The following is a 13,028-nucleotide window of genomic DNA, read 5'->3' on the forward strand; positions in this document are numbered from 1 at the left end:
TGGGACTGCACAGCCGGCTTTGCTCTGGTGGGGTGTCTGAGTGTCCCCCGTGTGCAGCTCCCGATGCCGCCTGCCTGGGGTGGGTGTGCTAACCAGGCACCCCGTCACTTACTCCTCTAGAACAGACTTTACAGAGGGGTTCGATTAAGGCATCAGCCAAAGCTGTCTCTGTGTCCCCTGGGGCTGGGTGAGATGTCAAGGGAAACTGAGATGAGGCAGAGGAAGAACTCTCTTGAATTGCAGTGCAGAGCTGGCGTAGGCTGCTGAGGGCAGGGGTGGAACTGTTAGTGCTTCAAGTACCTGTGAAACCTCTTGCAAAAACAGTTTGGGTCTGGAGCTGAGCCGGCTCTGGTGTGGGGAGATGGGTCAGATGGCTTTTGAAGGGTGCGTGTCCCCAGCCTTGGCCCTGTAAGGCTGTGGGAGCGGGTGAGAAATACAGCTGTACCCTACACTCAGCTGGCATCGCAGCAATTACCGTGTCCAGCTTGTGAAGCATTTCCCCAGCGACTGACCGTTGATCACGTATGTGCTGAAGTCCTTTTGAAAGTGTACCTGAGCATCCCCTGCCAAGCTTCAACGAGGTCGCCGCGTTGCTGGCTTTGAAGTTAGTGCTGTGGCACAGCTGGGTTCTCAGTAGTGCTTCCAACAGTCTGCGGTGGCGATTGAAGCAGGTTCCATTAGTGCTGTGATCCCTTGCGTGAAGCGACTCTGTTTTGGTGCCTCGGAATCAAAGCATCAGATAATTGTGGTGCTGCCAGCTTGCTGCGAAAGCGGGTGAATCAGTGGGCTTGTTTCTTCTTTGCAAGTTAACAACTGTGTGCAAGTCATGCTGGAATGAAAGGTCATGAAGGTAAAAGGTACTATTATTCCGTTATTGAACGCTACTGCAACAGTCCTAGAAAACAGCAGTTTTTCTTCTGCCGTGGGAATGGTGCTAAATGCATTGTGCTGAGATTGTTTCTTTCCCTGCAGGATTATTTCCACGAGCTCATCTGCATCACAGAAAGGGAGAAGTTTGTTGTGCCAATCCGAGCTATAGGTGCCCGAGCTATCCTGGACTTCCCCGACCAGGTGAACTTCTCAGCCTGTCCAGTCAAGTACAGCACCCAGAAAACGCTGCTGGTTCGCAATGTTGGTAACCGGGAGGCCCGCTACTGCATCAGCACGCAGAGGTAGGGAGCTCATCTTTTTTTGTGCAAAACACTGTGGCGTGATAATATAGTTGGAAAACAGCAACAAAAAGGAACCGGAGCACCTGAGCTGCCATGCTGCTGTCGTGGCTGGAGATGGGCAGGGCACGTGGGTTTTGCTGTTGATTATAGTGTTTGAAGCATGGCGCAACCTCTGCTAAAACCCTGCAAGCTGCAGAGTGGAGTTTTATAGTGCAACGGTGTCTTCAGAGCACAGTCGTGCAAGACTGATTCTGTTAGACTGAAAGAGCAATTGTAAGAAGGCAGCTGGACTGCCCTTGGGCTGTGGAAGATCCTGCGGGGCAGACGACAGCTCTAGGAGCTCAGTTCCTGCAGACCAAGGGCAGTGTTAAGAAATGGGCAAGCTCTGAGCTGGTGGAAGAGACATTTAAGAATTTATCAGCAGCTTTGTCTAGAGTAGCAAGTGCAATCAGAGATTGTAGATCAAAGCAATTGGTATCGAGACCCTGACAAAAACAGGGTGTGGTCCAGGACCTGGTTTTCCAGTAGGTTTGATCTGGTCCCTGGGATCCAATATTCTTCAGCAGAATGAGCTTGTAAGTGGAGATGAGCTGGCAGTGGCTTCAAAGCTGCACTACAGCCCCAAAGAGGAATGCCTTACAGCGGGGGCACAGGCCAAAGGTGCAGCAAATACCTGGTGCGTGGGTTGGGAGCCTCTTGTAGAGCTTTGTCTCTCTCAGATCTCCTGGAAAGTGCTCTAGCATGCTGTAGTAGCCACCACCAACCTCCTTGATCCTCAGTACCTTCTGAAATGGTTATGTGGCCCTGTTGGACAAATATACGCGTTCCTTGGGAGGCCACAAGCACGTGGTATTTGGGCAGTCTCCTGGTCAAGTGCCTGATGTGTGCGGCGTTGTGGACAGCCTGTACTGTTCCTGTTGGTCTGAGAAGACAGTCACTGTTTTTCCAGTTTGCTGAACTGCACCTGCAAGGAAACCAGTTCAGCTGGCTGGTAGTTAGCTCCGAGTTGCTTGGTCCCAGAGGTCTTGGTGCAGGAGCTGAGGTCCAGAACACAGCAAAGACGTGCCGTCTGCCTTAGTGCACCTGAGTTGCTTCAGTTTCTTCCCCAGGAAAACAGGGGTCGAGAGAAGGCTCTTTGCTCTTTCTCCTGGGAAGCGTGAAGGTCCAAGAGGCTCCTACCAAAGCCTGGCAAGGCTATGGAAGCTTCCAGGATGCTATTCAAGCAGGCTGCTGCTTTTCACTGTGGAAATACGTAGGCAGGACCTTGTAAATCCCTGTACAGCTTCCCTCTGGGATTTCCAGATCTAGTCGTCACCACCAAAACAGATACCCAGTCGTGTCTGGCATCTCTTGGCAATGTCCTTGCCAACTCTTCTGTTGAGTGATCCAGCGTGTGTTGAATCCTGCTTGATACGGATTTTATGCTGAACTTCAGCAATTAAATTTTTCAGTCCTGATTTGCAACAGAGAGATGGGAAGTGTTACAAAAGCTTTATTTCATACGACACACAAAAAAGTACAGTTCTGAATAACTGGATTGTGTGTGTGCAGAGATCAAAAGCTGGTAAGATTTCCCATGTCAGCTGAAGGCATCAGTCATCTCTTCCATTTCATTACGAATTTTTGAAAGCCAGTTTGAAATTTCAAACTGATGATTTAAATCTTTGAGTATAAGCAGCGTTTTATTCTAATGAAGTCGCCTCCACTTTCATTCAGATTTCTTTTTAAATACTCTGAAGTTCCTGTGTTTCTGCTGTTTTTATTTTTTTTGCTTTAAGTGTTCAGCAAAATGTCATAATGGATTCTTCATTGGGAACTTTCTTAGAGGTTGAGTTCCTCCAATGCCTGTCTGTCTACCATCTGCTTGGATATATGCACAAATGTATAGGAAATATGAGAAATTTGGGGGCTATATGTGAAATGGAATTGGGCTGATGGAGAAGAGAAACTCAGAATAACTTTGGAAGGGACCTCTGGAGATCATCTGACCAAACACGGCGCTCAAAGCAAGACCAGTGTCAAAGTTCAGTCGGGTGTGCACACAACATGAGAAGTAAGATCGGGTAATACCAGCCTTGCTCTGTCCTCCTCCAGGCTGTGCAAAGCCCTTTATCCCAGCATCTCCCTGTATGTCCTGTGCTGCAGCCTCTAAGCTCCCTTTCCGTAGAAAGGCTTTTGTGCCCTCCAGCCTGTACTGCCAGGGATTCTTCCACCCCAAATACAGGTGGCTGCATTTCCCATCCCTCGGCTGCATGCAGTTCTGCTGTGTCCCAGTGAATGGCAGCCCAGCCCTCCAGTATCTGGACCGTAGTGCCCCAAGCTTGTATCCCCCACTCAGAATCCAAGTGTTCCCCCCTCTTGACCAGGTCAGCACATCCCCTTGCAGCCCGAGAGCAGAACCCCCACGTTCTTTCTCCCTGTGCGATGAGGCCATGGTGTGCCAGGAGCGGTTCTTCCAGCCAGTGCTGGGGACTGCACTGTGTGACAGTGGGTTCCCTGCTGCTTGTGCTGTGAGAAGTTGCTCAGGTACCTGCCCCGAGGTCCCAGGTGAGCTCAGTGGCTCCAGCAACCCCAGCAGAAAAGAAGTGGCCTCCCAGCTGGCGTGACAAGTAGGCTGGAGAGTCAGAGCAGTACTAGTGTAAATATAGAAAGTCTCTTCCTGTCGTTCTCATTGTTAAGGCTGGATAACGAGTTTCTTCTCCATGGCATTCAGGGAGATAAATGTCATTCCAGTACGTTTCAGTTGAAAATGGCGTCTGGAAACAGATCTCAGCGCAGCACTGCCTTTTCCTGACGTTACAGACCTTGTGCTACGCTGTGCTATGGCGCCAGAGAGGATCCGTCTGAGAAGATACATTAAGGAATGGCCCATCAGGCTCTGAAAGCTCAGGAAATGATGCTACAAGGTGCAGTGCTAGGAGCCCCCTGTAGTACCCCTATACGACATCGAGGTGTGGGATTGGAGAGTTACCACAGGATGTACAAGGACAGGACAACAGATGCCAGAACAGATCCCTATGAAATTGCTTACTAGTCTGGTGTTGCTCCCTTTCTGCAGGGCAGTAACGGGCAAGATCTCAGCAGGTTCTGACGGGAAGGTCTCCCTCAGGCTGGTGTGGCTAGAGGAGTTTATACAAGCTGGGGATTGCAAGGCACCGCTGGGAGATCTGGACCTGTGACAGTTTAGATGTTGTACAACAAAGCAAACGTACAAATGGACGTAGTTAAAAAGGATGTCAGAAAAGAAGCTGTTAAAAAACCTCCAAACCTTATGTTTCCTGTTTTTTCAGGAGCAGTAGTGATTCACTAACAGGGTAGATCTAACAGGAAAAGGATTATCTTAAAGAACAGCTCACAATTAATGGAGAGAAGGCCAGAGTTTAGCCTGCCAGCTTCATCTCTTGGCAGTGGCTTTCATGTGGCTATTAGTGTGTCAGGGACGTTTCCTTAGCATCTCTTATCTGTAGGCTGCAGGGAACAGCTTAGTGATGTGGACTGAAATTCAGAGTTCAGGTTAAGCATGGACCTTGCATCCCTCTGGGTCTTGGAGAACCAGGTCTACGTGAGGGGTACCAAGCTCCCGCGACAGCAGTAACAAAGTTGTCCCGTGGGTACAGCGTGGGGTGGGAGGCAGGAGGTGCGGTGTCTGACTTGTGCTCTGTTTCTCAGTCCTGAGAATGAGTCCTGACCTTGGTGGGATCCTCTTCTTCTGATAATTTGAAGATGGGAAGATACCTTCTTTCTCGGGCATCCCCTGAAGTCATCCTCAGGAGTGTTATGCCCATCCCAGCTATCTGAGGGCAGGGGGTATGCAGACAAGGGGATGGGATGGGAGGTGGTGCTGAAGTGTGGCCCTTAACCAGCAGCTTTTCTGTTCTGGCCATGTTTCGGGGGGGGGGGGGGGGGGGGGGAGGGAAAAAAAAAAAAAAGTTGGGGGAATTTTTCTGTGCCTTTCCCCCAGCAGGCAGTGATGCTAGCCAAGCACCAGCAGAGCCCTGCCCAGTATAACCAAGCACAACCCCCAGTGCAGGTGCAGGGCCATGTAGAACAATCCAGTTCTGAGGCTGGCGGGGCCTTGGCTTTCCTCCTCCCTCCCAGGTGTCTCAGGTCCAGCACGTGAACATTGCAGGCCCAGTGCTTCCCCATTAGTCACTGCCAATGTTCTTGCTGTTGTCAGGGGAGCAGGTCAGGCCCCTAATTGCAGCAATATCTCCTTAATGAGCAGGAACTCCAGCAATGTCATCAGCTGTCACTACTTCCATGAATGAAGCTCAGCTCGTGCATGGCTCCAGATTTTCTCATTATTTTTGTGTGCTGCATTCCCTAATCACTGGGAAACTCTCTGGAAGGTGTTTTTGAGGTGACAAATTGACCACCAGCAAAGCACTAAAGCCAGTAACTTTTGCTTTCTAAGTGGGGCTGTACAGGAGCCACAAAGCCCAGCTGCTGTTGTTCAGGAGCATGTTGCATCTGACTTTTCCCTGAGCGTTAAAGAACTGAATTATGTGTCTGTCAGCCGAGAGCTGTTTACCTGGCCACAAATCATAATTGCTCGTGTTAAATCTAAAGTACACCAACACGTTTTCATAATTATTTCCAACACATTGCACAGAATTCCTCCAGCAGGCCAAGCAAACAGTTACCAAGCTTGGATTACAACCCGGAGCCCCAGATTGCATTGCTTGTGAATACACCGAAAAGCTCCTGTTAAACTTGCCTCGATACGCTCCTGCTGATGGTGCTTCATTTAGCCAGAGATCTAATTGTTCAGGTTGTAAATGGGTACTCCTTTTGTGTCTTGTTCCCTTGTTATTGTATCACTCTAATGTGCCTTTGCACTCGTAGAGATTTTTCTTTGCTTAGAGCAGCTTTCACTGAAACACTGTTAAAATGTGCCCTTTCTTAGGCAAAACCAGGATGCTTTCAAGGTAAAAAAAAAAAAAAAAAGAGTTGAATTCTGCAAATTAAACTCCAGTTATTCTCTGGTCTTCAAGAAGAAATTCTCTTCTCCCTGTCTGATTTCCAGGCTGCAATCTCACTGCCTTGACATTTGTATCTCTTGAGGTGTATAGGTGGCAGGAAAAGACGGATTCCTGAGGAAGTCTGTGTCAAGCTGTGCATGCAAATAACCCTCACCATCTCCGTGCTCTTCAAAAACCCTCCTCCGATCGTATTGCTAGCAGTCAGACTCTTGAGCCTTGCTGCAGAGAACTGGATGCAGGGTATGGGGGAGACGAGGTCGTTTTATAGCATAGGATGTTCTGAGGGCTGGAGCTCTTCAGGAGTCGAGTTGGTGGCTCAGTTTCTGATACTGTCTGTTCTCTTTTTCTTCTGCTGACTGTGGTTTGTTTGCTTCTTGCTTGCGCAGGTGAGCTGGAGTGAACGAGACAGCCACATAGTCCCCAAATGTCCCACAGTAATCCTGATGTGCCTCTCTGTGTTGCAGCCCTTTCTCTGTCGATCCCTCTGCTGGGACTCTTGGGATTGGTGATGCCGTGCAAGTAACAGTGGACTTCCACCCACAGAAGACTGGTGATTATTCCGGGTCCCTGACAGTACACTACGACACAGGTAAGTGCGGGACACTGCATGGTGCCCACGCTCTGCGTCCTTCAAAGCAGAAGACTGTTAAACTTGCTTTGCAGACTCCTCTAAACCCTTTTCTTTCTAAACCCTTTTCTTTCAAAACCTCTGCATGTTTTGGTGCTTCAAGTGAGCAGGTAAGGGGCAAAGGCTGAGTGTGCCCTTGTTCTGTGTGGCTGCGTGCTGGTCTCTCCCTGGGGGACGCTGGTGTCAGCCGGGAGCGTAAGTGTGTCTGTGTCCCCGGCTCCTCTCCAGGAGAGCAGCAGTAGGGGATGCTCAGCAAAGCGTGTAGAAGCAGGCAGTGCATGTGCTTTCTGCCTCGTGGGCCCTGGAGTTAGCATTTTTCTGTGCTAGAGGCTTTATTCTCATCTTTGTTTAATCACTTCTGATGGTTTTACCTTCCAAGCCTTTGTCCAGTTGCTTTGTGGGTTTGTAGCTATGAGCGTCTGTAGGCTCCCATGGCAGTACGTTCCAAAGGAAGGAATATTCCTTGGGAAAGTGCTGGTACTACACTTCTGTAATTTCTGACTAATACTATTTCAGGCCCTTGGGTTCCTGTTTTACGACAAATGGTGACAAATTTTTCCTCCTTCGGATTTTCCCAGGCCGTTTGTGCTCTTACAAACCTACCTATCTCTTGTGTGATTTCTAGGTTAAGGAATCCTGTTCAGTCTTCATATAGAAGCTGCTCTGTACTTTGGAGAAGGGCAGAAAGAATGATTACATTTCAAAGGCTTCAGCTTGGCTTTGAAGATCAAAACTATACCCATTATTTCGAGACCCACGTGGCCATGGGTTTAGACAGTGAGACCATGATAGTTTTCGTGGAGTTTATTTTGCAGTAGTTAGTTGTCTCGTAGAGCATGAGGTCATGTTTCCATGAACCGGAGTTGTGCATGCTCGAAGCACTGTGCATGTCTCCCAGTTCTTGGGTCCTGCTTCCTCTGCTTGCCAACGTATGCCGAGGATTCAGCGGAGGGGGAAGGCAAGCTTATAAAGCACGCCTGCCTCTGTAACGCTTCTGAACCTCGGTTATTTTTGTACGCTGAGTTGTCTGTTACAGAAAGCAGGCTGTCCAGTCACTGGAGACGTTGCTGTTTCTCGCAACATAACTCGTGTCTGGCCACGAATCCCTCCCACTCCTCCTCGGCTCCCTTAAGAGCAGAGAAGTCGAGGTTATACAGGCACGAAGGCTGAACTCTCCATGTGTGGAGATGAATGAATGGCTGCAGAGATCTGTTTGAAGGGTGAGTCGTTCTCCAACCTCCCTCCAAGAGAGGGGGGGCTCTTTTTGCCGGCACGACTGTGATACTGCCGCATTGTGTCTGGCTTAGGGTTTAAGGAGTCCATCCAGTGGGCAGCCAGCTCTCCCCTTGTGCTTTTGTGTGGCAGCCTTGGAAAGGCAGGTCCATCCCCTGGCTGCCTTGCTGTAACCCGTGCAGCGAGGGGAAGGCTCTGCCTCGGCAGAGGGATGCTCTCCAGGGATGGCCGGGTCGCTGCCCTTCTCAGCTGGGGCTGGCTCTGAGGCTTTAAACACGCTCCACAGAAGTGCCATTTCGATGGAGAATGTCTCGTGTTTGGGGTTTGCTTCTCACCTGGGAGGCCCTCACCTGCAACAGGCAGAGTAGGCTCGGTGCTCAAGTTTGTGCTTAGTTGACTCCTGGGAGTTGCTTGGTAGGAAGAATGAAGGTTTGGAAGCTCTGGCAGTGAGGGACGCTTTGGTGGGGGTCTCTTCTGGAGGGTGAAGTGCTGGCAGGTGCTCCAGCAAGACTCCAGGCGTTAATCGGCTGCTGTGCGCAGCCAGGGACTCTCTCCTCTTCAGCTCGGTCTGAGGCGGAAAGCAAAGGTGTGCTCGCTCGGGTTGTGGGACAGCTTGGGAATACTCGGTGTAGACTTGCACGCTCAGGCATAGGCACCAGCAGGCTCCAGGCAGAAGAAATGGGCTTGCAGGGCTGTGATGGGCAGGTTGGTGTGGGCCGTGCCCCACCGGTCTCATTCTGACATATCTTCACAGACCCACAGCAAGTGAGGGCACTGCTGCTCCAACACGGTGAAGTTCTCATCTGCGTCCCATCCTGCCGTGGGCTGTCACTTTGCCTGTTTCTCTTCACCTCCCTCTTCTGCCTGCATGCCCCAGGCATCTTGTCATGTTGGCAACAAGGGATCAGGAGAGACACAACCCTGGTGGCGTGCTTGCAGGAGACTCTGGGCGAGCCGTGACCGAGGTGGGGCCTCCTCAGAGTCACCTGAATGACTTTGGATGCAGAATTCCCTGTGACCCAGGTGGGATGGCAACCCAAAGGCCACCTGGGCACACTGAAAACGTCTCCCTGTAGATAGTGTTGCCTTGGGGATAAATGTCTACAAGCCCACCCAGAAATAAGGTGCTTAAGGTGGTGCCCAGGACATCCTCATGCTGTACACCTGCAGCTCTTGGGGTGCAATAAATATATTGATCTGTGGAACTGCTCACACAGCTAAAAGCTGTGACACTTCTGTTCCCTGTGGTTTCCTCCGTTCCTTGTACTCCCATCAGCAAGGGCGATGAGCAATGTCTGCCTTTTGCTTTGTTCTAGGTGAAGATACGCACACAAGCCTTCATGGAGCCGCTGAAGATGTCAACATCAGGCTGGACAGAAACTCCTTGGCAGTTGGGAAGACCTACATCACGCTGTCAAATCACAGATGTGTGGTCATCCACAACCGGAGTAAAATCATAGCCCACTTCCAGTGGAAGGCTTTTCTTACTCAAGAGGAGGAGGATCAGGAGAAGCTGAGGTTCGTTGGAAAGATTCCTTTCAGTAAGACACACTGCCCAGGAGTGAAACTACCATACGGCCTCAGAGGGATGTTGGTGCTTTTTTGGATGGTGTAGGAGAAATAAAGCATCCACCGCATCCGGGTCTGTGTCCATGGGCTTCAGGGTAATGGAGCTCGGTGCTTCCCATTCTGGTTCCATCCATGTTCCAGCTGATGTTTTGGGGAGGAAAGGTTGATTGCAATGACTGCATTTCCTCGGAGAGCAAATTCCCGTCTGTGGGAGCCCTAAATCAGTGAGGCCAGGTCCCTGGGCTCGCAGGGGGTCTGTGAGGCTGAGGAAAGTGTCGGCACTCCTTACCTGGGACGGCGTTGAGCAGTAGCACCTAACAGCTGCAGGCAGCGTACCTGCTGTGATATTCACTGCAGTTTCTTCCCCTCCAGCTCTGGTAGGATGGCAACCTTCTTCAGCCTGCTTTTGCAGTAGTGCGCAGGGCAGGGTGCTTTGCTGGCCCCGAACGTTGAGGCCATCCGGCTGTAGGATGCTGAATTGCCTCGCGCTGTCCCGGCTTCCAGCACAGCGAGGTATCCCTGCCCCTTCTCCGGGGCTGGGGAGAGTTCGGAGGTGGAGGGTTCTGCGGGGAAGGCAGGGACAGGACTTGGAAGTGCCTTTGGGCGTCAGCACCTGTGTCTTCGTGGTGCTGAGAGATGGGGCAGGCTCTCCAAAGGGTGTCTCTGAAGCTTTGAAATTCCGTTTGGGGCAGCAAGGAAATGCTTCTAGCCCAGGGGGAGGCACTGGAAGTGACACTTCAAAGCTGGGGTGATGTAGGGGGTCCTTGTGTGACTTTTCAGACTTGGACGGCTGTAGGTGTATAGGAGTTAGTCTGAACCCAGAGCTGATCAGGAAACTGCCTTCAACTGGAGCACTTTTTAAGGGCTTCTGAGCAAATAAAGTTCAATGTAATTAGGTCAGAAAAGCCTTGAAGGCCAAAACTAGTTTTCCAGTGTTCTCTGTTTTTAATTACACAGTGTGTGACTTTGGTGCAAGCGCAGTGTGCTAAAGGAAAAAATCTCATGACCTTCTCTTGGTACTTCCCTGCACCATTCTTTTCGCATCTCTCCCCAGCTGCCCGTCACAGATGGGACCCTGAGCGATCCTCTCTCCCCTCAGAAGCGACCAGCTTTCGCCACAGTTAACGTGTTTCCCCAATTTTTTTGCAGTGACGCTTGATCTCGTGCCAGCCTGTGTTCTTTACTGTGACCAGGGCGCTTTGTTCTTCCTTACTTGCAGTCTTAGGGGTGGTCATGGCTCCGAGGCCACTGTGCTGCTGTCGGAGCAGCTTTTGAGATCTTTTGAGAGCAGAGAGGACTTTGACAATGGGAGGAGGCAGTGCAGCAGCCTGTGCTTGGCTGTCACCCAGAAAGACCTGGCTCTCACAAGGTCTACCCAGGGGTTTGCTCTGTCTCCCTCCTGCAGGACTTTCTGGGATGTAGCGGTGGGATTCTTGTCCGTTGCTGAAGGCTGAGTTGAGGGTTGCTCATGTCGGTGGCTGGAAGCCCTCCTCATGCACAGCGCTGTAGGTCAGCCATGGAGAAACATTTCCCACGACACTCCACTGGGAGCGAGCCAAAGAAAGTATTTTTGGCACCGGTGACAGCATCTGCCCGAGGCTCTGTCTATGTGCCGCTAGGAACGTCCGTGACTGTGTTTCCTTGCTGATTGTATTGGAATTCAGCTGGGTGGTGACTGCTGTCCTGTTTATAGCGTGTTGCCTCGATTTTCTGTGTCCGGAGCCTTCCCCTCATCCCCCTCGAGTAGTCACCTGCTGGTTCTTGGTGGCCAGGGGACTGGAGCGTGAAGGGGGCACAGCAACGTGCCAGCTGGGAAGCAAGTGCTCTGCAGCAGTGCTCCCTTCTCACCTCTCGGTTGTGAGCTTTCAATGCTGCAATGATCGCTGCTACAACTACCAAGTAAGGGAGAGGTGACCTGTGTCAAAGCTCTGTGGAGAAGGCCCAAAAGAGGAAAAAGGTGAAGTGGTTCAAGGCTGGATGTAAGGGTTTGGATTCAGAGGTGCTGGTGCTGACTTCTTTATTGGCTAATGCTGATGCCAAAACGGCACAGAGTAACAGCTCAGAGACTAATTTTGTCTTTAAGCAGCAAAGGTATTTATTTCGTGCAACACTGGGGAGCTACCGATTTGCACCGGACAAACTAGCTCCGAAGTTTTCGGTGAAAAGTCGGGTAATTTATACAGTTTTTGTGAGAGGTTACAACATCTTTACATACATATTCATTTGATTTTGACATCTAATCATTCTATTCATAATAGGTGGGATCTAGGTGGAGTAAACCTTTCAACTTTCTTTGTTCAATGATCTTCTGACTCATGGTTTTCCTTTAACATCCTCAGTGGAACCTTTCCTAATTATTCAGAGTACACGCCTTTACCTTTTCTAATCATTCAGAGCACATTCCTCTACTTTAACGTGGTCAGTGGGAGGGAATAGGCCCTGCCATCTCTCTCTTACCTCAACACAAAGAGAGCATCACCCAGAGCACAGTACCAAACACATCCTGACTAATCTTTTTAAGACCTTGCTCTGTTTTAATGCCAGGCAAAGCTCTCAGGGCCTCTGTCTTCATGCACCTAAACCCATTAATTTCACTGAAGTGATGCAATGCCCGAATGCATTAGCTTGCTTTGCAAGTGCTCTGGGATCCTCTGCTGGATGGCAGTGTAGGCAACGGAGCAGCCAGTTTGCTTATCCCTGCCGGTGCAAAAGGGAAGATAAACAAGTGATGCTGGTAACCTGCAGCTGAAGCCCGGCTGCTTCTCCGCTTCCCAGCGAAGCACTGCAGTGGGTGCTCCTTCATCTCCATCCGTCTCCCCCGAGCACCTCTACGGGCAACAAAGCCATCTGAGGGTGTTGGTGGGGTTGTCCATTAGTCGTGGCTGTAGCCTTGAGCCAGGAGGCTCCCCTGAGGGCTGCTAGCTTTCAAACCCCTCTTCTTAGCTTGTGAGTGTGGCGTAAAAGTACCTGCCGTGCCAGTGCAGGAGTGATAACCTGATCTGCTTGGGACCCCGTGGCTTGGGGTCAGCCCCTTGCTGAGCTGCTGCTGCTCTTCCTCCCCCAGTGCGTTGCTGCTCCTGCACTTACATGACAGTCTCTGCAAATATGTTGTTTATTAAATGATCTGCTTGGTTTGTGTCTCCCCATGGCTGCAGGCGCTGTCGCAGGCTGCAGAAGCAGGAGGAGAATGAGAGGAATTCTTTTCTCGAGCAGCGCGCGGTGGACCCCACGCTCCAAGAACGCCTTGCCCTTCTCTCCCGTGCCTTCCAGAACCAGAGGGCAAAGGTGCAGGAAGACTCTATGCTTTTCTCTGATGATATTTTTGCCATTGAGCCAGTGGTAAGTGATAGCTGGGAACCTCCCTTCCTCCTCCTCCTCCTCCTCCTCCTCTTCCCTGAATGAGGTTGCTTGGCAGATCCCCACATCAGTGTCTTGATGTGCCGA

At 50.7% G+C, this 13,028-nt stretch overlaps 1 protein-coding gene across 1 annotated transcript in view; it reads left to right on the forward strand.

The window, feature by feature from the left end:
• LOC130159640 (hydrocephalus-inducing protein homolog) overlaps window positions 1–13,028 on the forward strand; it is a 62,322-nt gene that overhangs the window by 23,374 nt on the left and 25,920 nt on the right. The window contains exons 6-9 of the mRNA XM_056361455.1: window positions 973–1,172; window positions 6,619–6,743; window positions 9,332–9,533; window positions 12,740–12,923. Coding sequence (XP_056217430.1) covers window positions 973–1,172; window positions 6,619–6,743; window positions 9,332–9,533; window positions 12,740–12,923 — 711 coding nt within the window. The remainder of the gene's footprint in view (window positions 1–972; window positions 1,173–6,618; window positions 6,744–9,331; window positions 9,534–12,739; window positions 12,924–13,028) is intronic.

Source organism: Falco biarmicus, chromosome 16 (assembly GCF_023638135.1).
Source record: "Falco biarmicus isolate bFalBia1 chromosome 16, bFalBia1.pri, whole genome shotgun sequence".
NCBI lineage: Eukaryota > Metazoa > Chordata > Aves > Falconiformes > Falconidae > Falco > Falco biarmicus.